The sequence below is a fragment of the Hemiscyllium ocellatum genome, chromosome 6 (assembly GCF_020745735.1).
Source record: "Hemiscyllium ocellatum isolate sHemOce1 chromosome 6, sHemOce1.pat.X.cur, whole genome shotgun sequence".
NCBI classification, from domain to species: Eukaryota; Metazoa; Chordata; class Chondrichthyes; order Orectolobiformes; family Hemiscylliidae; genus Hemiscyllium; species Hemiscyllium ocellatum.
The window spans coordinates 75,078,092-75,105,981 of record NC_083406.1 but is presented as its reverse complement, the minus strand read 5'-3'; the positions used below and the strand labels follow the sequence as shown (position 1 = coordinate 75,105,981).

The 27,890-nt window shown below is 40.8% G+C and overlaps 1 protein-coding gene across 1 annotated transcript in view; it reads right to left on the bottom strand.

The window, feature by feature from the left end:
- Positions 1 to 27,890, bottom strand: part of dync2h1 (dynein cytoplasmic 2 heavy chain 1) — a 561,613-nt gene that overhangs the window by 334,038 nt on the left and 199,685 nt on the right. The window contains exons 53-56 of the mRNA XM_060826048.1: positions 19,167 to 19,309; positions 15,763 to 15,835; positions 11,126 to 11,280; positions 3,643 to 3,780 (exon numbers count right to left, since the gene is read on the bottom strand). Coding sequence (XP_060682031.1) covers positions 3,643 to 3,780; positions 11,126 to 11,280; positions 15,763 to 15,835; positions 19,167 to 19,309 — 509 coding nt within the window. The remainder of the gene's footprint in view (positions 1 to 3,642; positions 3,781 to 11,125; positions 11,281 to 15,762; positions 15,836 to 19,166; positions 19,310 to 27,890) is intronic.

Genomic DNA, 27,890 nt, shown 5'->3' with positions numbered 1-27,890 from the left:
GAGTTTAGTAACTATTGAGTCTAAGATATTTTCTTTAACCTGTCTAAAAGGGATAAGTTGGATTTGAAGGTGGACCTCCTGGTCCAGAAATAGGAACAGTGCCACTGCATCACAAGAGCCCCTAAACCTCTAATCCTCTCTGTTCTATGGAAATATAGTCCAAGCTTCATGAAACTCTCTACATAATTGAGTCCTTCAACCCTTGTATTTTCCTTGTAAATTTCCTCTGTACTGTCACCACCCTTACAAGGTGTTGTGCCTAGAAATGATGCCCAGAGATCTGTAAACATTTAAACATTATCCCCTTTGTTTTTGCATTTAAACGTCTGTATTTTCAGTGGCTGCCTTATCACACAGCCATTATGCCTTCAAAGATTTGTGAAAATGCACCCATAGATACCTCTGGTCTTGTACCACCCTCAGACTGCCTGCTATTTGTCCCAGTGCATGTCACTTCACATTTATTCGAATTAGATTGGATCTGTCATATGCCTACTCTTTTTCCTGTCTCCATGCTTAAAATAGAGGAAGTCTTGAAACAGCTTTACCGCATATTTAACAGGAACCCTCCTGAGACTGATTTATTTTCCTATATATGACTGAATATTCAAAAAATGAAGAAATATTTAAGGATTAGGTAGAAGAAATTTAATCTCCATGGTAGCACAAAATAAGCAACCATTTTTACATCCAAAGCAATGACTACTGCCCAGTGACTCAGAGGTCCACAATTATCAAGTGCTTTGATAGGTTAGTCATGGCTCACATCCACTCCAGCGTACCAAATTGCCTTAATCATTTGCAGTTCGCTACCAGCACGATTGATCCAAAACAGATGCCATTGGTTTGGCTCTACACTCATCCCTGGAACATCTGGATAACAAGGATACTTTCGTCAGGCTCCTACCCATTGATTACAGATCCACACACAAACTCGGCTAGATCTTGGCTCCCCACTCTGTAAGTGAATCCTTCATTTTCTGACCCAGAGGCTGCAATCAGAAAGAATAGATGACAACACCTCCTCTGTCATAATCCTCAACACCAGCATCCTGCGAGGCTGTGTACGCAAACCCTTCCTGCATTACTTTTCCACTCACAACTGTGTGGCCCAATTCTGCCCCAACGCCATTTACAAGTTTGCTGATAGCACTGCAGTTGTAGGTCAGATCTCAAACAACAACAGAATACAGGAAAAGAGATCGAGTGCTTAGCGGTATAGTGTGAAGACAACAATACCTCCATCAATGTGAGCAAAACAAAGGAATGGTCATTGACTTTAGAAAGCGAAGAAAGAGAGGCATACCCCAATCTTCATCAACGGTGCTGAGGTGGAGACAGTTGAGAATATCAAGTTCCTGGGAATAATAATCACCAACAATCTGTCCTGGTCCACCAACGTCAATATTATGGTCAAGAAAGCACAACAATATCTCTACTTCCCTCGGAGGCTAAGGAAATTCAACATGTCCACAAGGACTCTAACCAACTTTTATAGATCCATCACAAAAGCATCCTATCTGGATAAATCACAGGCTGTTATGGCAACTGTTCTTCCCATGATCACAAAAAACTACAGAGAGTTGTGAACACAGCCCAGTCCATCAAACAAAGCAGCCTTCCATCCATTGGCTCCATCTATACTTCCCGCTGCCTCGGGAAAGCAACCAACATAATCAAAGACCATAAGACATAGAAGTGGAAGTAAGGCCATTCGGCCCATCAAGTCCACCCTGCCATTCAATCATGGCTGATGGGCATTTCAACTCCACTTACCAGCATTCTCCCCGTAGCCCTTAATTCCTTGTGACATCAAGAATTTATCAATCTCTGCCTTGAAGACATTTAGCGTCCCGGCCGCCACTGCACTCTGCGGCAATGAATTCCACAGGCCCACCACTCTCTCTGGCTGAAGAAATGTCTCCGCATTTCGGTTCTGAATTTACCCCCTCTAATTCTAAGGTTGTGTCCACGGGTCCTAGCCTCCTCACCTAACGGAAACAATTTCCTAGCGTCCACCCTTTCCAAGCCATGTATTATCTTGTAAGTTTCTATTAAATCTCCCCTTAATCTTCTAATCTCCAATGAATACAATCCCAGGATCCTCAGCCATTCCTCATATGTTAGACCTACCACTCTAGGGATCATCCGTGTGAATCTCTGCTGGACACGTTCCAGTGCCAGTATGTCCTTCCTGAGGTGTGGGGACCAAAATTGGACACAGTACTCCAAATGGGGCCTAACCAGAGCTTTATAAAGTCTCAGTAGCACAATGGTGCTTTTATATTCCAACCCTCTTAAGATAAATGACAACATTGCATTCGCTTTATTAATCACGGACTCAACCTGCATGTTTACTTTTAGAGAATCCTCGACTAGCACTCCCAGATCCCTTTGTAATTTGGCTTTACAAATTTTCTCACAGTTTAGAAAGTAGCCTACGCTTTTATTCTTTTTTCCAAAGTGCAAGACCTCGCATTTGCTCACGTTGAATTCCATCAGCCATTTCCTGGACCACTCTCCCAAACTGTCTAGATCCTTCTGCAGCTTCCCCACTTCCTCAGTACTACCTGCCTGTCCACCTAACTTCGTATCATCGGCCAACTTCGCTAGAATGTCCCCAGTCCCTTCATCCAGATCATTAATATATAATGTCAACAGCTGCGGCCTCAACACTGAACCCTGCGGGACACTGCTTGTCTCCGGCTGCCATTCCGAAAAAGAACCTTTTATCCCAACTCTCTGCCTTCTTTCAGACAGCCAATCCTCAATCCATACCAGTAGCTCACCTCAAACACAATGGACCCTCACCTTGCTCAGCAGCCTCCCGTGTGGCACCTTATCAAAGGCCTTTTGGAAGTCTAGATAGACCACATCCACTGGGTTTCCCTGGTCAAACCTACTTGTCACCTCTTCAAAGAATTCCAACAGGTTTGTCAGACATGACCTCCCCTTACCAAATCCATGTTGACATGTTCTCATCAGACTCTGCTCTTCCAAGAATTTAGAAACCTCATCCTTAATGATGGATTCTAGAATTTTACCAACAACCGAGGTTAGGTTAATTGGCCTATAATTTTCCATCTTTTGTCTTGATCCTTTCTTGAATAAGGGGGTTACAACAGCAATCTTCCAATCATCCGGGACTTTCCCTGACTCCAGTGACTTTTGAAAGATCTCAACCAATGCCTCCGCTATTTCCTCAGCCACCTCTCTCAGAACTCTAGGGTTTATCCTATCAGGGCCAGGAGATTTATCAATTTTAAGATCTTTTAGCTTTTCTGTTTTTGTTTGTGTGTTTGCTGACAGAGTGATAGTTGGAATGCCATGCTTCTAGGAATTCCCGTGCGTGTCTCATAGGAAATTATGTCACCACATGGAAATTACATCACCAACCCTAGGAAACTCAAACATATAAATAAAAAGTGGGTTACACCACCAGTGCTTCATTCGGATGCTCACTGAAGATGTTACCTAGTATGGTGATGAAACATCTGAAAACTAACCTTCCAGCTTAGCGAGCAAACCTACATTCAGAACCTCAATCTGAGCTACAAATCTTCTCAAAACTCACTAATATCAAAGATTATTAATTTGTATGTTAGAGCACCATGCATCCACAGTAAAGTTTATGCAACTTACCTGCATTGATACAGTAATCTCTTGGAGAGCAGCATCAGCTTCTGCTTGCTTGGTTTTCAGCAGTATGCTCTGTTCTGCTGCCTTTCTTTTCAGTTCATCAACAAGATCTTTGGCTTCATTTAGTTTTGAAACTCCAGCCTATACCAACACAATGTCAATTAAAATTTGAGTGTACGTTTTATTTGTTGTTGCACATGCAAATGTGTCTTCCTACAAATTAGCATATTTAATTAGAACAAAGTACTTTTAACACAATCACAAAATATTACCTCATCTTCTCAGTCAGTAGAAATAGTTAACAGGATTACAGCATTTGAATACTATGGTTAAATTTGTTTATAATGTAAAAATGCCTATATATCTATTGATTCCTTTGTCATACACCCTAAATTTCAAGAGTTGTTTAATTTCCTGCAATGAATTTGAAAAAAATAACTCTGATTGAACGTAATGATGAACAAACGACACTTCCTCATTAATAGTTGGACATCTGTGTCATGCTGTGCATCACTGGGACTCTGAAGAAGCAATGTCACTGGACTAATAATCCAGAACACCAGACTAATGTTCTTGGGACATGGATTCAAATCCCACTATGGCAGATGGTGAAATCTGAATTCAATAAAATTCTGGAATAAAAGGCTGACCTGATGAAATCAATGTAACCTTTGTTGATTGCTGTAAAAGTTCATCTGATTCACTAATGTCCTTTAGGGACAGAAATCTATCATCCTTCCCTGGTCTAGCCTACGTGTGACTGCGGATCCACAACAACACAACTGCCTTCTGGGCAATTAGCGATGGACAATAAATACTGGCTTAGCCAACGATGTGCACATTCCACGAATGAATACAACAAGAAAGGAATGATGATGTTAACATAAACAAATCTTAACGGAACCACTAAAATATTTGGTTAGTAATAATCAGTTTATTATAAGGTAATAACACATTCAGTATCTCCGGTAACTATCCTCAATTAATTGGAAATTGCTCAAAAACCATTTATGCTCAGAGTTTTCTATAGGATAGGGTGAGAAGCAAATCCCAAGATTTCCTCAGATAGAATGTGGATCAAACCCCATATTTTGGCATTACATATGAACACATGATTTAGGAGTAGAAGTAATCCATTTGGCCCTTCAAACCTGTTCCACTATTCACCAAGGTCATGGCCAATCAAATAGTCTCAACTCCACATTCGCATTTGTCCCCTATACCCTTGACTCTCTGTTAGTCAAGAACCCATCTACATTTGCCTTAAGAATACTGAATGACCCTACCTCCACCTATCTCTAAGGAAGAGAACAGACTCAAAGAAAAGAACCTTCTTCATCCGAAGTCTATCCTACCCATGCCAGAATATGGTAATCATGAGCAAGTTGAGGGAATGAGCAGTCCTTTCTTTAAAATAAAGTTTTTAAGATGTGAGAAGAAAGGAAATTACTATCTTTGGAGCATGCCACATGCATATGGATAGTGCCTCACTTTACTCCCATCACCTCATATTTTAAAAAGAGGCAGGAAATTAGAAATTAGCGACCAATCTCTCTGTTAAATGTGGACTACAAAATCTTGCCAAAGATCATTGCCAATTGGGTCAGGCCTGTTCTGGGATCGGTGATTCATCCCAACCAAACCTGTGCTGTACCGGGCAGGAAGATCGCTGAGAGTCTTGCATTCCTCAGGGATATGATCGCCTGCATGCCAACCAGATGGGTGGACACTTGCCCCATCTGCCTGGACCAGAAGAAAGCCTTTGACAGGATATCACAGACGTACCCTGATATTCTTTCCAATATGGGCTTTGGGGAGGGAATCTGCAATTGGATCCGATTTTTGGACAGCAAGTCTTAGCAGGACTGTTGCTGAACGAAGAGACCTTGGAGTGCAGGTTCATAGCTCCTTGAAAGTAGAGTCGCAGCTAGTTAAGATAGTGAAGAATGTGCTTGGTATGCTTTCCTTTATGGATCAGAATATGGAGTACAGGAGTTAGGAGGTTGAAAAGGCTTGGACTGTTTTCCCTGGAGCGTCAGAGTCATAGGAGTGACCTTATAGAGGTTTATAAAATTATGACGGGCATGGATAGGATAAATAGACAAAGTCTTTTCCCTGAGGTGGGGGAGTCCAGAACTAGTGGGCATAGGTTTAGGACGAGAGGGGAAAGATACAAACGAGACCTAAGGGGCAACTTTTTCACACAGAGGGTGGTATGTGTAAGGAATGAGCTGCCAGAGGAAGTGGTGGAGGCTAGTACAATTGCAACATTTAAAAGGCATTTGGATGAGTATGTGAATAGGAAGGGTTTGGAGGTATATGGGCTGACTGCTGACAAGTGAGACTAGATTAAGTTGGGATATCTAGTCAGCATGGACGAGTTGGACTGAAAGGTCTGTTTTCCTGCTGTACATCTCTACCACTGCTCTAATCCAACAGTGTTAGCACAGTCTCAATCAATTAGTGTGAGTCAGAAAGCTTTCCAATCAAATCTGGAGTCAGGCAGGGCTGCCCACTCTCTCCTGCTTTGTTTGCATGTTGTATAGAGCCATTTGCCAAGTCCATCAGGAAGGATGCGAGTCTGAAAGGGGTGACTATTCTGGCAGCGGGCCTCTACAGGTGAAGGCCTCCTGTACATGGATGATGTCACCATTTTCTGCTGTCAGTGCACAGACTCATGTGCATCTGTGACCAATTTTAACGGTCCTCGGGGACCAAGGTAAATCAAGGCAATAGCAAGGCAATGCTCTTCGGAAACTGGGCTGACAATCCTCTATACCTTCTACTTTTAGGACAGACCAGCTGAAGGTGCTGAGCACTTGGTTTGGAGGGGCTGCAGTGTGCGCCATAACTTGGAAGGAGCATGTCACCAAAGCGTGGCAGAAACTGGGCAAATGGGAGGAATGGTCTCCATAGCAGGTAAAAACCTAGCCATCCGGTGAGAGGTATTCTCAGCATTGTCATACATGACGCAGGTCTGGCCAATTCCTCGAACTTGCCCCACCACAGTCACCTGGGCCATCTTCCACTTTACGTGGAGATCAAAGAGACACCATGTATAAAGATCTGGAGAAAGGATGAAAAAACACACCCAACACTATCCTCACCCTGATGCCCACTTTCGTGTGTGGCTGCATCAAGCTGTGCATGGATCCCCAGTACACAAAAACCAAGTGTCACTACGTACTGAGGTTCTACCAGTTTTGCAACAGATGGGACTGGACTCCCTGCTGCAGAACTTTCCACGTAGTTGGATCGTTCCGTCCTTCGTGGAAAAATTTGTGAAGAAAGTACCTTTGACCACAAGGAAAGGAGAGGGCAGATCCTGTCAAGCGGTTCCCTGGGTAGACTGTCAAAGTCATTTGGCAGAGTGCCTCATCACCAGAAATTTCAAAAAAGCACCAAGACATGGCCTGGCTGGTGGTGAGAAGGGCTCTGCCTGTGAGATCATTTACGCATATACGGATCTCTGCGCCACCACATGCTGCCCTCCAAGAGGCTGTGGAAAGGACAAAACTGCCACCTTCTTCTGGAATATACCTACATAAAGGAAGTCTAGAGAGGAATGCAGTGGTGTTTGTCGCGGTTCGTCCCAAGACGACTGGGTGACTGCTTTGCAGGACACTGACATGCTGTCTATAAAAATGACCCCAAGCTTCCAGTTGTCTGCAACTTCAACACACCTGATGAAGGGCTCTGGCCCGAAACGTCGAATTTCCTGTTCCTTGGATGCTGCCTGACCTGCTCTGCTTTAACCAGCAACACATTTTCAACTTCAACACACCACCCTATACTCACACCAACATTCCTGCTGTAGTGTTCTAGCAAGCCTCAGCACAAGCTCATAGAATTTCATCTTATTTCCCAGCTGAAGACCCTACAGCCTCTAGGACTCAATACTGAGTTCAATAATTTTAGGGCCTGAATTCTCCTATGTCCTAGCTCCCTTTCCCCATACACCAGGCCTTGTTATCTCATAGTCTGCCATTACACATCACCTACTGTTAGCCACTGACAGTCTCCATTAACAGCTATTCACCCACCCAGGCAGATGGTAATCCACTCCTTTGTCTGTCCAACTGTTCTTTTCTCTTTGAACTCTATTCTGCCTATCATTTACTCCTTAACCCCTTCCCCCACCTATCTTCTGCATATAAGCCGACATTTTCCTAGCTACCATCAGTTCCAAAGTAGGGTTACTTGACCCGAAACATTAACTGTGACTTCTCTGCACAAATTCTGCCAGACCTGCTGAGCTTTCCCAGCAACTTCTGTTTTTGTTTCTTTCTGTCTGGTCTGCTAATTATTTTTGCCTTGTTTACCGACCTCTTTCACATATATCTCTCTCTAGGTTTCGTCTCGATCTATCCATTCACCTCTCCCATTCCCCTTGCACCCTTTCCAATTCAACATTCTCCTAGCTGCTACTCACCACACTCAGAACGTTAACTCTGCTTACTTTCCACAAATGCTGCTAGACCTGCTGAGTTTTGCCAGCAATTCATGGTATTGTTTCAAAACTCTAACATCTGCATTTCTTTATTATAATATTAACTGTACTGGGTTTTAGTACTTTAAATATCATGTGACTCTCCTTAGCTTCATTTGAAAATAAGTGCACCATGGGATTTAGTATGTTTCAAAATTGCCAGAAGTCCCTGTTTAATTCACTTCCATTCCTCAGAACTATCATGTGAAAACATGCAATCTTCAAAGTTGAATAAGACAAGTTCGCCTTCCCAGCTCATTAAATCCTTATCAGGCAACAGAGAAACAGAGAGGGTGTTACTGGGGAAAGAAAATCATTGTAACAGCTGTGCTCTGCACTGGCTTTGTTTGCATTTGCAGTACCTTAGAAGAGAAGCAATTAGATCAGATTAAACTTAATCTTTAAATTACCTTTGTAACAATGTATATTTAAGTTTGTAACTGTATAATCTTGAGATTTTTATCAGGACAATGGATTGACTGAAAATATTAGGATATCTGACCACTTCCTCCCTTTTACACACTGTATAACAATTGTTTATATGAATACTTTGTGATTTTCTGCATCAATTTATATAGTGTTGAAGTTATGAGCTATCTTTTCCACTATATCCTTTATTTTTAAATAAAATAAATTTATTCCGGGCATGCACAACCACAGAAACAAAAATAATCACCTAACAGATTCTAAAGACAAATGATCAAGCATTTGATCTAGTGAGGAATTTGTGCAAGTGACAAATGGCCCTGAAGAAAGAACAAATGGTCAGTGACAAGTGCTTCATTTAATGAGGAACTTGCATCAATTATGGGAATACTGAGATGATAAACTTAAGAGTATCAACACTGGGGGCTGCCAGCATAGATCTCCCTATTCTAATCAAATCAGCTTATTTAATTAAGGACTTGTAAAAGCAACAATAACAAGCCATAATGAAGAGGATTGACACTTTAAGGAACACTTTTCACGAGATAGAGAGACGTGACAACAGTCAACGCACATCACTCCTAAAACCCAATTCGAGATTAATGATGCAAGTCAGAATGTAATAATATCACTGAGCATGCTGTGGTTTCGAAAGAGTTAAGAAGCAGCAATTTTCAGTAACCAAGGTGCTCCGTATGTTTGAAACCAAAGTTAGCAAAGCCTGCTGCCCGAGCAGAAAGAAAAGATCCTAACGGTGTTGGAGAGGGCAGAGATCAAGTGTCAAGCTCTAAGTTGAACCAGAAAGCAAGAGCTGTAGAGTTGCTGGCCTGCTCTGTTATAACTTAAGCTTTTGTTTATTCATTCGTGGAATTGCTGGCTGGCCAGCAATTAATGCCCATCTCTAGTTACCATTGAGAAAGTAGCAGTGAGCTGCCTTTTTGAACCACTGCTGTCCATGTGCTGTAGGTGAATCCACAATGTCCTCGGAAGGGAATTCCAGGATTTTGACCCAGCAACAGATGATACATTTCCAAGTCAGGATCGTGAGTGACTTGAAGGGAAACTTACAGGAGGTGGTATCCCCATACATCTGCTGGCCTTGCCCATCTAGATGGGCTTGGAAGGTACTATCTCAGGATCTTTGATGAATTTCTGCAATGCTTCTCGTAGGTAGTATAAGTTGGGGCTCTAATCCTTGGAGTTTAGGAGAATGAGAGGTGACCAAATTGAAACATATAGATCCCTATGGGGCTTGACAGGGTAAATGCGGCAAGGATGTTTTACCAGAAGGCATAGTCTTTGAATAAAGGGATGCCAATTTAAGAATGATATAAGGAAGAATTTCATCTCTCACAGGGCTGAGAGTCTTTGAAACTCCATGCTACAAAGAACTGTGGGAGCAGATTGTTAATGTATATTTGAGGCTCAGATAGATAGGTTCTTGATCGATTAGGGGAATCAAGGATTACACTGAAAATGCAGGAAAATGGAAGTGAGGAATATCAGATTAGCCATGATCCTACTGAATGGCAGAGCAGGCTCAAGGGGCCAATCAGCCTATTACTCCTGTTTCTATTTCTTATTATGGTCTTATCAACATGCTAAAATGGGATAAATGTAAACAATCTAGCAATTCAAAAACTGAGCATCCATGGAGGTACTGTGGACCATCAATAGCAGTAGATTTGCATTCAAACATGATCTGTAACTTCATGTCATCCCACACTTTCCACTTTATTACTATTATTAAGCCAGGAGATCAACATTGGTTCAGAAGGGAATGCCAAGAGCATCAAGCTTTCCTAATTAGATTCAGTCTGGTGAAGCTACAAAGAAAGACTTCTTGCATACTGAATGGCAGAACCAGCATGCAACTGACAGGGAAAACGATCCAACAACCAAAGGGTCAGTCCTGCCATATCTTGTCGTAAATGGTGACACACATTTAAACAATTAACAGAAGGTGGAATCTCCACAAATATCCCAATCGTCAATGATGAGGTTGGAGCCCAGCATATCAGTAGGAAAAGCAGGATTGAAGTATCTGCATACACTTTCAGCCAGAGTGCTAAGTGGTTGATCTATCTCCTTGTGAGATCCTCAGTATCACAGATGCTAATTCCTGTAAATCACACACCATCCTGATTTGAAATTTTACTGTCACTCTTTTAAAGACATTGAGACAAAATCCTGAAACTACCTAACAGCCTTGTGGGCATCCCCGCTGCAACTGCAGCATTCAAGAGGGCACTCACCACTATATTATCCATTGCAATTCAGAATGGGCAATAAAGGTTGGCTTCACCAATAATGTTTGCATCGCATGAATGAATTAAAGAAATTTACTTCATAATTGACTTTAAGTAACAAAAACTGAAAATGCTGTCATGTATATTCAGGAGAACATGCAGCATCCTTAATAAGAAAAACAGTTAGATTTAGAAGCCTTTCATTTGAACATCTGAATATTCAAACCAATTATATCCCAAACAGAATTAAAAACTGGAGATTTCTGCTATTGCAGTTCATTCAAATTTTATTGCTCTTATTGTTCTGATTAATGTACAGTACCTGTAAATGACTCTGCCGTTTGATTAAGTCACTTTTCTTGATATTGTAGATTGAGTTATACACATTCAAGAAAATCATGTATCGGTGTGGAGTAGCTCCATATATTTTGCAAGACTCATGAATCATCAAGAAAGATTTTGTTAGATCAGCATCACCTGCAAATGGAAGCACAATATCAGCAAGTAGTAAAATTTGCATTTAGATGATACTCACCAGATTATGGATCTTTTTAGATAGTGAAACTATGCATTGTGGCCTTCTTGAATCAAGTAATTTATATAAAACAACCATTGGCAATAAGTTTTAACAACCATGATATACAAGTGTATCCCTTTTTGATAGCACATTTGTGTGTTTTAAGAAATATATTGTTATTGAAATAGGTTTAAATCAATACTGGATTTGAATTATTGCACACCTTTATATAGAAAAAACTCATGTCACATATCATGCAATCCAAAACCAATCTGCATTCATCCATACATCACTGAAACTAATTCTCTGAGATCTGTTATGTTCAAGCTTCCATCTAAAGTTTGGTTCATATATATCGGTGATAGTTGAAGAATACCCACAGAGGCAAACTCAGAGCATTAGATGACTGTAGTTTCACAAACATTCAGGTTTTTCTGCCAGAATACATTTGGTCTAAGCTACCAAGATTTTCAATGTTATTTCCTAAAATATCCAAATGCAAATTCCAAGCTGCATAGCTCAAACGCTATTGCCCAGCTTGAGATCACTCCAAATACTGTGCTACATTAGCAAGATATATCAAAACAAGAGAGTCTGACGAGGTCACTCAGGAAAATTCTTATGTAATATTGATAATGAGAAAAAAACACCAATAACTCTGAATCTAGTTAGAATTTGACAAGATTTCTGAAACAGATCAGTTCATCAGTGACTGCAAAACTATTTTATATATATCAAGTGAGACTTGACATTACTCAGCAATCCTCTTAATTATAATAACAATATACCATAACCTCCATTTTATTACATTACTGGTTACATGAACATCCAATAAACTAATTAAATCCATTGAACTGTTACATTGCCAGGATACTTCCTGCCTCTGTGCATAAGCTGGGAGTACACAACAGATAAATATTCTACACATGCAGGGTATTACAAATTCTCAATGGAAAATTAATTTTTACTCTTGCAATTCTGAATATATTTAAATTGTTACGATGACCATCAGGACCAATAACTTTCAAAAAGACATCTGGATTACAATAACTGACTGTAAAGGTCACAGCACACGATTAAGTATTTTACTGTAGTGAAAACAATATCGACCAAAAATTATTTTTGCAGGTAAAATATATTCTAAAGTTTCTTCATTTATCTTTTAAAATAACTGAAATCTCCATGTTACAGTTATACTTCACTGTCCCCCAACTAGACACTTTATTCCCCACATACTTTTATTTTCTGCTTCAAACTGCTCACTTACTTTTTCTTTTCCCAGCTGTGTAACTTCTAATTTGAAAACTTACTTTACACAGGAAATTCTATTTCTCTCGCCCAAGCAAAGAGAACCTTGTAGCCTCTTTAAAATCCTCACAAACTCACTCTCATCAGAAAGCAAACAAGGTAAGCATTTTCTCTGCTCCAGGTGAAGGACTAGCTGCATCTTCCTGCCTCTGTTTCCTGCCTAGGTTCACGGTTATCTTAACAAAATCTTCAATCTAATAACACAACAGTTTTGCTTTCCCAAAGTTCAATTCTATAATAATGTGAATTAAAAGACTTTGTATATCCAGGTAGAAGTGCTAAATCATTATATTGTAGACTGTCCAACTCCATTCTATCTTGGAATTAAACAGACAGTTGAAGCATAACCATTTATAAAACCTAACATATTATGAGACTTGGAGACCAAATCCTGCATCACCGTCCACGGGTGTGAACATCTAGCACCTTCTCATCAAGTCACAACTTAGGATCCTCTTGTACTCAGAGAAATCAAGGCAACTGGCCTTATTGTCTAGCAGACTGCAGAACAGGTCAATGAGCCCATTCATTACTTCATTTTAACTTAAACCACAAAATCGTTGATGTGTTATGGTACAGGAGACGATAATTTAGGCCATTCTGTCTATGTTTAAGAAGTCCTAAAATGTAACAATTTGAAACTTTCACATTAGTAACAAAATTGTACTAGTTGTAATTTTGAAAACTCTGTGAAAATGATCAGCTCTTCTAAGAAGTGTCAATTCTAATAAACACGTGCTCCTGGTTTAATACTGCAATGACTCAGGTCACATACCAAGCTTCCAGCGTAAACCTGAACTTGATTTGAATATAGTTGTGTACTATTATTACACAGTATTAGTTTTGCTTTGAGAAAAAAAACATTAGTGTTAACTATTGACCCTGAGAAATGACAACAACTGTATTAACAATAGAACATGAACAGAAGAACTGGGAGCAGGAGTAAGCCATGTGGCCCTTCGAGCCTGCTCTGCCATTCAATAAGATCGTGCTGATCCTTTTGTGGCCTCAACTCCACTCACCCGCCCTCTCACTGTAACTCTTAATTCCTTTATTGTTCAAAATAAACTTAGCCTCAAAAACACTTACTGAAATAATGTCAACTACTGCACTGGGCAGGGAATTCCATAGATTCACAACCCTCTGGGTGAAGAGGTTCCTACTCAATTCAGTCCTAAATCTGCTCTCCCTAATTTTGAGACTATGCCCTCTTGTCCTAGTATCATCGGCCGTGGAAACATCCTCTCTACATCTGTCTTATCTATTCCCTTCATAATTTTATACGTTTCTATAAGATACTCCTCATTCTCCTAAATTCCAATGCATGTAATCCCAATCAGTGTCTCCTCATAAGTCAACCCTGTCAACTCCGGAATCAACTAGTGAACCTCCTCTGCACCCCCTCCAGTGCCAGTACATCCTTTCTCAAGTAAGGAGACCAAAACTACATGCAGTGCTTAAGGTATGACCTCACCAGCACCCTATACAGCTGCAATATAACCTTCCTGCTTTTAAACTCAATCCCGTTAGCAATGAAGGACAACATTTCATTTGCCTTCCTAATTACCTGTTGTACCTGCAGACCAACTTTCTGAGATTCATGCACAAGGACACCCAGTATGCTGTAACTTCTTACCATTCAAATAAAAGTCCTTTTTATTGTTACTCCTACCAAAATGTATGACCTCACATTTATTAACATTGTATTCCACCTGTCAGATCTTTGCCCACGCACTTAAAGTTAATGATGGTGACATGCATTTCTTACCTGAATAATGAAGTAACAAAGATTAGGTCCGATGGGCCAAAAAAGTGGCAAAGTAAATTACATTCACAGTGGTGAAAGATAATGGATTTGGGGAGGGCAAGCAAAGCAAAAGAATTGACTGTAAATGCTAGGATTCCAAAGTAAAGGAGGATCCAGGAGCACATATGCAAGCCTCGAGAGCCAGCATAATAGAGGTGAGATGGTTAAAGCAGTTTACAGCACAGTTTCCTTGCTTAGCCAAGCTACAGAATATGAACAGGGAGATTAGGTTTGATCTGTATGAAATACTGGTTAGGCCACAGCTAGACAACTGTGAACTGTGTGTGGCCACATATTACAAGAAGCTTATGATCACACCAAAGGATTACAGAGAAGATATACGAAGATGTTGCCATAAAAGTAGACTTTAAATTATGAGGAAAAATTGCTATTCGAAAAGAGGAGTCTTAAGTCGTATTTATTTTCTCTCCTATTAATGTAGGAGAGAAAATGTCTGTATGAACTTAGGATGAATTGTCCTAAGTATAAGATAAGCTTCAATAAAATGTGCAGTTTTTCAGCTGTACTCAAGTATCATACCATCAATTGCTTATAACTACTGATTTATTGAACCATGAATTAGTAAAGATATTTTGAAACCAAAATGCATCAATTAATTTGGCCATATCAATTAATTTAATTAAATAACATCATTTATTGTTCCATAATTTTGAAGACTGGCAAATAGAACAGAGTATCAGTGTCATAAAATATTTGAGGAATGACAGTTGCACTGAGAAATCATGCTAAAATGTTAAGATTTTAATTCAAATATGATGCTACTCCTTCTTTTGTTATAGAATAACACAGTCTTTTCAGCTCTAACGTACTGAAACAGTACTAAACGAAATGATTTTGATAAAGCAATACTGCAGAAGCATTCAACCACATCGGTGCAAAAGCTGTGATCTTCCATAAATCAGTTAAGTTAAAACAAAAGTGCTGTAAAAAGTTAGGAGCACGTGTCTTGATGCAAAAATGCAAGTTTTGAAAGTGAAAGAATCCAATATATACATCACAATGCAACTTGATTGGTGATGCAAGTGTAAAAAAAAGTTGAACTAATTCTATTATTGTTCATCGTTCAATAATTAAGTTATTTAATTGAAGTAAATGGGTATAGAATTTTATTTACTAAACATTGAATTCCAGCATCAATCCTAACATTGAAACATGGAATGTATAAATTGGTAAGTTTCAATTCCAGTTCCAGTTTAAGTGCACATAAAATGAAGCATATGAATTATTATTCGGACATAGAGGAACTGCTATGAACATAAACTTAACTTCCAACCTATATCGTACATTAGGTTAATAATGAACAGACCAGAAATGGAACTCCGACGTCCTTTTTCTTTCTTCTCAGACGTGCAGTTCAGTGAAAGTAACATTTCTGGAATCTAGGAAAAAATAAGGTTTTTGCAATATAATAATCTTGCAACTATTTTCCCTTAACACATCTTTTTGAAGATATGCATATGCAAGTAAAAGATTAACAAAGACTATATACAGTAGATAAAGAACTGGTAGCACAGTTATGATGGAATAACCAATTGAATTATCTTATTCACAAAACAGTGACAGAGGAATAGTTACTGGAATCCATAACCTTTAAATTTAAAGGACAAGTGTACCATTAGATCTAATGAAGGCTTTGTAAATTCTTTGCTGAAAATGTATTGCTGGTTAAAGCACAGCGGGTTAGGCAGCATCCAAGGAACAGGAAATTCGACGTTTCGGGCATAAGCCCTTCATCAGGAATGAGGAGAGTGTGCCAAGCAGGCTAAGATAAAAGGTAGGGAGGAGGGACTTGGGGGAGGGGCGATGGAGATGTGATAGGTGGAAGGAGGTCAAGGTGAGGGTGATAGGCCGGAGTGGGGTGGGGGCGGAGAGGTCAGGAAGAAGATTGCAGGTTAGGAGGGCAGTGCTGAGTTGAGGGAACCGACTGAGACAAGGTGAGGGGAGGGGAAATGAGGAAACTGGAGAAATCTGAGTTCATTCCTTGTGGTTGGAGGGTTCCCAGGTGGAAGATGTGGCGCTCCTCCTCCAGCCGTCGTGTTGTTATGTTCTGCCGGTGGAGGAGTCCAAGGACCTGCATGTCCTCGGTGGAGTGGGAGGGAGAGTTAAAGTGTTGAGCCACGGGGTGGTTGGGTTGGTTCCTATTCCTTGGATGCTGCCTAACCTGCTGTGCTTTAACCAGCAACACATTTTCAGCTGTGATCTCCAGCATCTGCAGACCTCATTTTTTACCCTTTGTAAATTCTTTGCAGACAAAATAACCAATTATACTGTTGAAACAGATTGCTGATATTAATGCATTCTTTATATGAAATAATTTCTGGCAGATAATTTGGAATTTGACTGATGGTGTAAAATACAATATCTGCACAGTCACCTGCTATTCATTTCTCCCAATGTCCAGTTCCACAACTTAATTCCACTTCTATCTCTACCACTGGTGAAATAGCCTTCAGCTGCCTAGATCTGACTTTTTCTAAAACATCAGAGGATTTTCTTGTAAAATTAAGACTGTCAAAAGTTAAAGCTTGCATTGCAAACTTTATAAAGAAATCAAAGCACAATGTTGCAGTGCAACTTAAATCTTGCAGTTTCCTCACATCTGTAAACGAGTGGAAACTACCAACAGTGATTCATTTGTACTGTGGGCAAAGTCAAATTTCTGGATAAGATCTGTCTTCAGCTTGTTGCTTTCAAAACAAGTGCAAATTATTGCAGAAAATTGAATTGTGCTTTACACAAACTGTGTTTAAAATTCCACCATACTCATATCAGTGGGCAATTACTCACTGTGGCCTAATTAAAGTTTTTAATATGGAACAATAAATGTCCAATTAAGGATCTCATCCTGCTACATGCTCAACATGCAATCTGGCAGGTTTACCCTTCAGGGTTCTGGGGGTATCTCTTGTCAGGCCTCCAGTGCCAATTGAAGGACCTTCTTGATACTTTTCCCTTCACAGATTCGCATCACTACCTAAAATCCCTAATAGATTCTCCAAACCTCTTCACTGGAATCAGACAAGATCCCAAACGTACTTACAAGTACAGATTCATGGCGGAGTGCCACCTCTTTGGCATACCTGTAATCCCAGCAGTGCCTATTGCTCCAGCTGACATTACTGGTATGCAGAGACGATGCCTTCCAATTGTCCAGCAGCTCTAATAGGCAAGACTTCCTCCTGGAGACAGATGGAAGTCCAACTGCATACTAATTAAAGGGCCTGAGAAATGAAAGTGGGGCATGCCAGCTAAATGGAGGCCTAAATAGAGGCATCCTGCCTCTATTCCTGATGAAGGGCTTTTGCCCAAAATGTTGATTTTCCTGCTCCTCGGATGCTGCCTGGCCTGCTGTGCTTTTCCAGTTCCACTCTAATCCAAACCTAGATTATTGTTCAGTCTTTAATCACTTAGAATGGATGCAAGTTTCAATTGATTCATATGTAAATCCCAGAATTTCTTTTAAGTCACAGCCCTGAGATAACTTGAGGTTTTATCAGTATCTTAAAACAAAAGGTGACAGCTCAGCTCAGACAAAGCATTAAAGATATGAGGTTAGAGTCTATCTGTACCCCAGAAAGACTCTAACCTTACCTCTACTGACACCTTAAGTTATCTTGGATCTGTGACTTCAAAGAAACTCTGGGATTAAATAGTAATCAATTGAAACATGCATCCCCATTCTAAGTGATTAAAGACTCAACAACAATCTAGGTTTGTTCAATACATCACATCAGTTGTATGACACTTCGAAGTTTTATTATAAATTCTGTAGCCTATGATCCTGCCCCATTGGCTAACTGACAAAGGAGCGTCACTCCAAAAGCCCGTACTTTCAAATAAATCTGTTGGACTAAAACTTGATGTTGTGGGTTTTTAAGATTTTCCACTTTAGCACGTTACCGCCTCAAAGTGGTCATCACTGAATTCCATAACTTCATAAACTGACTGCAATATACCTATTCTCCATTTTTCTTAAAACTCTCTCCCCACCTCCCCACTTCTACCACTCCTGCTCACCCATGTTCCATCCCTTCCCACACACACATAGACAAGTCTTGTCTGCATGGTTTACTTTGCTCTCATTAAAGAGGACCCATTTTTTCCATTCACACTTTACAGCCATTGTCCATTGTTTTCTCTTTCACCACCATTAACAACCCTTTAGATTTTTCCACTACACCATCTGCCCTCTTGCTCCTCCTTTGCTTCTGTCAAAAGTACACATTAAAAACCATATTCCAACATCTTTCAGAAGTTACAGCAGGCTTAAATACTAATGGTTTCTCCACGTATGCTGCCAGACCTGCTGAGTTACTCCAGCATTCTCTCGGTTTGATTATTTTTTTCTTCATTGCAGAACCACAGCAAAGTTCCAGGATTTTTTTTACCAGAAGTAGCCGAGGAGGTAAGTCCCAAATCGACCTCATTGAGCCCAGTGCTGTTAGCACTAACATAATATACAAAGTAACTCTCTAGCCAGCTGAGCTAACCAGACCCCAAAGGCATCAAACAGAAATGATTTGATTCTTTTTTGCACATGGATTTACATATTCAGCAAATGAATTTGAAAACTGTTCCAAATTATCTTTTCCTCTGAGGATAGAACCCATCTAAAAGGTTCAATCATGCCTTCAAAAGGAATCTTGGTAGACTAACCAGAGCTGGATATTTATAGGAACAGTGGGAATAGTGTTGAGGTTTTCAACTTACTTTCTTCATGCTGCTATTAGACCAGCCTTCCATCCATTGCACAGAACATTTCTTGTAAAAAGCTGGGTTACTTTCACAATTAATTGTAAAATTGGAGTTGGTGCAGTCCATAATAAGAACAACGTGCAAATTCTGCTGTATTCCTGTATTTTAAAAAAATGTACTTTAGTTTATTTTCAAATAACATTAATAACAGCAGGAATATTACATAGAATGATAACTATTATCTCCTAATACTGCATACTTAAAGACAAAACTATTAGTTGTTTTTGATTAACACAGATGGATGAGTAGGGGATTTTATTCAGTTCTCACTTTACTATCATGAGGTAGAAATTCGATTCAACCAATCATACCTATAGTACTCTAAACAATATTTACTTCTTCTGACTGCAATAAAACTGAATGCAAGAAGTAGATATTCAGTACAACACGTGGATAATTTGATACAACGCACTTTGCACCAGCTGTGACAAAATGTGTACCCCAATATTGAGTTTGATACTTTAATTTTTATCAACTAAGTGATCACTTATTAAGTTTCAATCCACTATCAAGACCAAAAATAGTATTCATGTAAAGTAGGGTTATGGAAAGTTGAAAATGCTGGAAAAGCGCGCAGCATCCAAGGAACAGGAAATTCGACATTTCGGGCATAAGCCCTTCATCAGGAATGAGGAGAGTGTGCCAGGCAGGCTAAGATAAAAGGTACGGAGGAGGGACTTGGGGGAGGGGCGATGCAGATGTGATAGTTGGAAGGAAGTCAAAACGAGGGTGATAAGCCGGAGTGGGGGTGGGGGCAGAGAGGTCAGGAAGAAGATTGCAGGTTAGGAAGGTGGTGCTGAGTTCAAGGGATTTGACTGAGACAAGGTGGTGGGAGGGGAAATGAGGAAACTGGAGAAATCGGAGTTCATCCCTTGTGGTTGGAGGGTTCCTAGGCGGAAGATGAGGCGCTCTTCCTCCAACTGTCGTGTTGTTATGGTCTGGCGGTGGAGGAGTCCAAGGACCTGCATGTCCTTGGTGGAGTGGGAGGGGAAGTTAAAGGGTTGATTCACGGAGTGGTTGGGTTGGTTGGTCCGGGTGTCCCAGAGGTGTTCTCTGAAACGTTCCGCAAGTAGGCGGCCTGTCTCCCCAATATAGAGGAGGCCACATCGGGTGCAGCGGATGCAATAGATGTGGTGTGTGGAGGTGAAGGCGGATATGGAAGGATCCCTTGGGGCCTTGGAGAGAAGTAAGGGAGGAGGTGTGGGCGCAAGTTTTGCATTTCTTGCAGTTGCAGGGGAAGGTGCCGGGAGTGGAGGTTGGGTTGGTGGGGGGTGTGGACCTGATGAGGGAGTCACGGAGAGAGTGGTCTTTTCGAGCGCTGATAGGGGAGGGGAGGGAAATATATCCTTGGTGGTGGGGTCCGTTTGGAGGTGGCGGAAATGACGGCAGATGATACGCTGTATATGGAAGTTGGTGGGGTGGTAGGTGAGAACCAGTGGGGTTCTGAAAGTTGTCATGGCATCAAAATGCTCCAGTGCAAGTCTGTCCTTAAAATTATCCAATAAGCCCTTACTTTCACATTTCTATTATAAATTTGTGTACCCACATCTTGAATGGATATTGTAAGGCTATTACAGTCCCTGACCAGAGCACAACATTTGCATTGCAATCTAGCGAGAAATTATTTACTTTTAAAGTAGGCAAAGAGCGAGATCCAAGGTACTTAGTAAGAAAATAAAGTGAAAAGATTTCAGAGTTCTGAACAAACAGTAATACCATGTGCAACCAATTTCTTACACTCAGAATTAGGATATGGTAAAAATGGGTCAGAGATTATGATCAAATATCTTGAGAACAATAAATGACAAACATAATCAAGACAGATCCTTCAGACACTAATGACGTGGTGGGTCATCAAATCCCACTAAGTTTCAAAACGATTACACTTCTTCATTTTTGTTAATCAAGCTTTATATTTCAAGAATGATAGTGGTCATAGATTGCTGGTTTGCTCAGTAAGGTAAAGATAAAGTCACCATAGTCCCACCAGACCATAGGACTACTCTCTCATTAGACAGAAACGACTGGTGATGGTTTAACATGAGGGTCAGCATTCCTCCAGCGAGGGGAGATGTTGAGATGGAGAGTCGGTCATGATAATCTCAGCCACTGCAGGAATTGAACTCACGCAGTTAGACATTTAAGTGCATTGCAAACCATGCATCCAACCAACTGAGCTAAGTGACCCCCATGTATATATAAAAAAATAAGTGCAGGACTTAATCACAATGTAAACAATGTTGCACTGTAATAACACCTTCCCTTAGGTGCTGATGTTAAATTCCTGATACAGAGGAGCGCCCAACAAACAGTGCTATATGTAGACATTTTTAGCACGTGCAATAGACATGTTTTATTATTAAAACACATCTGCAGCCTTGTGTTCATGTTCAGTAAAAGTACACCATATTATGCTAAGAAATAATATGATCTATCAAGCCAGGTTTCATTCTGGAATCTGATTTAGTGTCATAGAGTCACAGAGATGTACAGCATGGAAACAGACCCTTCGTCCATGCTGACCAGATATCACAATCTAATCTAGTCCCATTTGCCAGCACTTGGCCCATATTCCACGAAACCCTTCCTATTCATATACCCATCTAAATGCCTTTTAAATGTTGCAATTATACCAGCCTCCACTAGTTCTTCTGGCAGCTCATTCCATACACGTAGCACCCTCTGCATGAAAACGGTGCCCCTTAGGTCCTTTAAATCTTTCCATCCTCACCCTAAACCTATGCCCTCTAGTTCTAGACTCCCCCATCCCAGGAAAAAGACCTTGTCTATTTACCCTATTCATGCCCCTCATGATTTTGTAAACCTCTACTGTATAAGGTCACCTCTCAGTGTCCAACACTCCAGGCAAAGCTGTCCCAACCTAATAAGCCTCTTCCTATATCTCTAACCCTCCAACCCTGGCAATATCCTTGTAAATCTTTTCTGAACCCATTCAAGTTGCACAACATCCTTCTGATAATCCAAAAGTGGCCTAACCAATGTCCTGTACAGCCACAACATGACCTCCCAACTCCTATACTCAATGCACTGACCAATAAAGGAAAGCATACCAAACACCTTCTTCACTACCTATCTACCTGTGGCTCCACTTTCAAGGAACTATGAATCTGCACTCCAGGGTCTCTTTGTTCAGCAACACTCCCCAGGACCTTACCATTAAGTATACTAGTCCTGCTAAGATTTGCTTTCCCAAAATGCAGCACCTCACATTTATCTAAATTAAACTTCATCTGTCACTCTTCAGTTCATTGGCCCATCTGATCAAGATCCTGTTGTAATCTGAGTAACCTTCTTTGTTGCCCACTGCACTTCCAATTTTGGTGTCATCTGCAAACTTACTTACTATACCTCCTATGTTCACATCCAAATCATTTGTATAACTAATGAAAAGTAGTGGATCCAGCACTGATCCTTGTGGCACACCACTGGTCACAGGCCTCCAGTCTGAAAAGCAACCTTCCACCACCATCCTCTGTCTTCTACCTTCAAGCCAGTTCTGTATCCAAATGGCTAGTTCTCCTTGTATTCCATGATATTTAATCTTGCTAACCCATTTACCATAAGGAACCCTGTTGAATGCCTTTCTGAAGTTCCATAGATCACATCCACCATTCTGCCCTCATCAATTCTCTTTGTTACTTCATCAAAAAACTCCATCAAGTTTGTGAGACATGACTTCCCACACACAAAGCCATGCCGACTATCCTTAATCAGTCCTTGACTTTCCAAATACATGTAAATCCTAACCAGCAATCTTCTTCCTGACCTCTCCGCCCCCATCCCACTCCGGCCTATCACCCTCACCTTGACCTCCTTCCACCTATCGCATTTCCAATACCCCTCCCCCAAGTCCCTCCTCCCTACCTTTTATCTTAGCCTGCTTGGCACACCCTCCTCATTCCTGATGAAGGGCTTATGCCCGAAACATCGAATTTCCTGTTCCTTGAATGCTGCCTGACCTGCTGCGCTTTTCCAGCAACACATTTTCAGCTTCTTGTTCAAGAGTCTGTTTTGAGTCCAACCTCTTCAGACTGTTTGTCTTGGCACATCTATTTTCAGTTCAATGTGGGCATAACGTTTGCAGTTCTTCAGTTTTCTGGCAGCATCCGTGCATTTAAGGAGAATTGCAATATTATGGCCAATGCTTCTGTAATTTCAGCCTATATTTTCACTTCAGCCTAAAATTTTTTTGTGTGTATCTCTACCAAGTAATAGAAAGTGAGGACTGCAGATGCTGATGATCAGAGTCGAGTGTGGTGCTGGAAAAGCACAGCAGGTCAGGCAGAATCCGAGAAGCAGGTGAATGTCTCCCTCCCTTCATTCCTGATGAAGGGCTTATGCCTAAAACGTCACTTCTCCTGTTCCTCGGATGCTGCCTGACCTGCAATATTTTTTTCAGCACCACACTCTTGACCCTGTATTTCTACCAATCCTGGTTCTGGGTCCACTGCATTGCATCATTTATATTAATGATTTTGGATGTGAACATAGGAGGCACCAAAATCGGAGGTGCAATGTACAGTGACAAAGGTTGCCTCAGAGTACAATGGAATCTTGATCAGATGGGTCAATGGGCTGAGGAGTGGCACATGGAGTTTAATTTAGATAAACATGATGTGCTGCATTTTGGAAAGGCAAATCAAGGCAGGACGTATGCCTTGATTGGGGAGTGCTGATGAACAAAGAGACCTTGGAGCGCACATTCCTAGTTCCTTGAAAGTGAATCTCAGGTAGATAGGATAGTGAAAAAGACATTTAGTATGCTTTCCTTTATTTACTGGAGCACTGAGTATACCAGTTGGGAGGTCATGTTGCAGCCATACAGGACATTGTGGTGCTGGAAAAGCACAGCAGGTCAGGCAGCATCCAAGTAGCAGGAATATCGATGTTTCAGGCAAAAGCCCTTCAAAAGGAATTCCCAATGAAGGGCTTTTGCCTGAAACGTCAATTTTCCTGCTCTTCGAATGCTGCTTGACCTGTTGTGCTTTTCCAGCATCACACTCTTGACTCTAATCTCCAGCATCTGCCGTACTCACTTTCACTTATACAGGACATTGATTCGGCACTTTTGGAGTATTGTGTGCAATTCTGGTCTTCCACCTATAGCAAGGATGTTCTGAAACTTGAAAGGGTACAGAAAAGATTTACAAGGAAATTGCCAGAGTTTGAGCTAGAGGGAGATGCTGAATGTTTGAGGGTTTGAGCTACAGGGAGAGGGGACTGTTTTCCCTGGAGCATCAGAAGCTGAGCGGTGACCTTCGAGGTTTATAAAGTCATGAGGGGCATACATAGAATACATAGATGAGTTATTTACCCTGGGTGGGGGAGTCCAGAACTAGAGGGCATAGATTTATGGTGAGAGGGAAAGATTTAAAAGGGACCAAAGCGGCATCTTTTTCATGCAAAGGGAGGTGCATGCATGGAAAGAGCTGCCAGAGGATGTGGTGGAGGCTGGTACAATTACAACATTTGAATGGCATCTGGATGGGTATATAAATAGGAAGGGTTTAGAGGATTTGAGCCAAGTGCTGGAAAATGGAACTAGATCAATTTAGGATATCTGGTCGGCAGAGCCAATTTGGACTGAAGGCTCTGTTTCCATGCTGTTTATCTTTATGACTCTGTGATTTATCAGCTTTAAATACAGTCAGCCTATTTAAGATCATCTCTTTATCAACTGGTATCTCAATTACCTCCTCTTTCATTATGACCTGGGCAACATCATCTTTCTTGACAAAGGCAGGTGCACAGTACTCATTGCCTTAACCACATCCTCTACTCAAGTTCCCTTTTGGTCTCTAATCAGCTCAACTTCTCCTTTTACCATCCGTTTCTGCTTCTGGATTTCCTTTTATCTTGTCTCTTCTCATTCACTCTTGGATTTTCTCAGGTTTATCATTATGCTGCTAAGCATGCTAGATTCATTTTGTGTGGTTCTCATGTGTATTAACCATCCCTACGCATAGCCCCTTACAGCTGTCTTTCTGTTTTGTAATACACTCCATCTTTTACTAAATTTAGGGAGTTCTGTATTCATTTACCATTTATTTTGTCATCATGGGATCATATCTTGATAGTACGTGAACTGTTTTCTCTTCAAAGACAACTTCTTTTTCTGTCATAGCTTTTCATACCAATCTTTGATTCCAATTTATCCAGATTTGATTGGTCTCAGAATTTAATTCTCACATTTTTTCTATTACAACATCAGCATTGTCTTATCTCTTGCCATGAGTTTGCAAAAATGAAACATCCCCTCACATTTCACAATTAGCATAATCATTTGTCTTCCAGTTGTGCCACCAATAAATAAGATTGTTTAAATAAAATATTTATTTAATGGAGATCTAATGTAAAACATTAGAATTAATGGAAAAGCTAGAGAAACTCAGCAAGTCTGGCAGGATCTATGGAGAGAGTAAAGCAGTGTCAATTTTGTAGTTCAATATGATACTTTGTAAGTGATTGGGGTGGAAATTGATTTTATATGCTGTACACAAAGGGGGAGGAGGGATAAACAGAACAGATGATGAGGGTGTGGGAAACAAGGAAATGCCAGTAGTAGAAGAGAAGATACATAAGGTGATGAATAGTTGTTAATAGTATCAGTGGTAGGTATAAATAGCAGAAAATAGATCAGCTCTGCTGGAAGCAAACCCATGCAAACAAGACATCAGTTAGGTTGGAGGTATGAAGGAGGTGCCATTAAAATGGCTTTATTAACATAGGCCACAAACACTACCCCACCAAGAGTCAACATTTGCAAAAGTCAAATCAGTGTTCAACATTAGATATTACTGAACAACCTTTGCTAAACAAGCCTGAGTTTGTGAAGAATTACACTGACAACCAGTTCAAGGTAGTCAGGATGACAGGGTTGAAGATGTGTTGCTGGAAAAGCACAGCAGGTCAGGCAGCATCCAAGGAGCAGGAGATTCGACGTTTCAGGCATAAGCCCTTCTTCAGGTTTATGCCCGAAATGTCGAATCTCCTGCTCCTTGGATGCTGCCTGACCTGCTGCGCTTTTCCAGCAACACATTTTCAGCTCTGATCTCCAGCATCTGCAGACCTCACTTTCTCCCGAGGATGACAGGGTGGCAAACTTGCAGTTACATACATACATGGTGACACAAGATTGGACAGCATTTGTTAAATAACTGAGTGTATGAAGAATTACACCAGCAAACAATTTAGGGTAGTTAGTCAAGCTCATAGTGTGGCAAACTTTAGTTATTGATGCTGCATAGTTATGTACACACATACTGGATGTACACAGGACCCTATTCTTTTCAGACAGAAAGATCATAGAATCTTACAGTGCAGTACAGGCCCTTCAGCCCTCAAAGTTGTGCTGACCTGTGAAATCAACCTGCAGCCCATCCAACCTACACTATTCCATTATCATCCATATGTTTATCCAATGACGACTTAAATGCTCTTTTTTTTGATTACTTAGTGTGGAAACAGGCCCTTCGGTCCAACAAGTCCACACCGACCCACCGAAGTGCAACCCACCCATACGCCTACATTTACCCCTTCACCTAACATTACGGACAATTTAGCATGGTCAATTCACCTGACCTTAAAGTTGGCAAGTTTATGACTGTTGTAGGCAGGAATTCCACACCCTTACTACTCTGAGTAAAGAATTTACCTCTGACATCTGTCCTATATCTATCCCCCCTCAATTTAAAGCTATGTCCCCTCATGCTAGCCAGCACCATGCAAGGAAAAACACTCTCACTGTCCACCCTACCTAATCCTCTGATCATCTTGTGTGTCTCAATTAAGTCACCTCTCAACCTTCTTCTCTCCAATGTTCTTTAGATTTTCTTCATAAGACTTTCCCTCCATACCAGGCAACATTCTGATACATCTCCTCTGCACCCTTTCTAATGTTTCCACATCCTTACTATAATGTAGCGACCAGAAATGTATGGAATACTCTTAAGTGCAGCCACACCAGAGATTTGTACACCTGCAACATGACAGACCCAGCACTGATCCTTATGGCACTCTGCTGGTCACAGGCCTCCAGCCTGAAAAAAAACTCTCCACCAAAACCCTCTGTCTTCTACTTTTGATGTGAGCATAAGAAGTGAGTTTGCAGATGACACCAAAATTGGAGGTTTAGTGGATAGCAAAGAAGATTACCTCAGATTACAACAGGATCTTGATCAGATGGGCCAATGGGCTGAGAACTGGCAGACAGAGTTTAATTTAGATAAATGTGAGATGCTGCATTTTGGGAAAGCAAATCTTAGCAGGGTGTATACAATTAATGTAAAGACCTAGGGAGTGTTGCTGAACAAAGAGACTTTGGAGTGCAGGTTCATAGCTCCTTGAAAGTGGAGTCGCAGGTAGATAGGATAGTGAAAAAGGCGTTTAGTATGCTTTCCTTTATTGGTCAGAGTATTGAGTACAGGAGTTGGGAGGTCATGTTGCAGCTGTACAGGACATTGGTTAGGCCACTGTTGGAATATTGGGTGCAATTCTGGTCTCCTTCCTATTGGAATGATGTTGTGAAACTTGAAAGGGTTCAGAAAAGATTTACAAGGATGTTGACAGGGTTGGAGAATATGAGCTACAGGGAGAGGCTGAATAGGATGGGGTTGTTTCCCTGGAGTGTCGGAGGCTGAGGGTAACCTTATGGAGGTA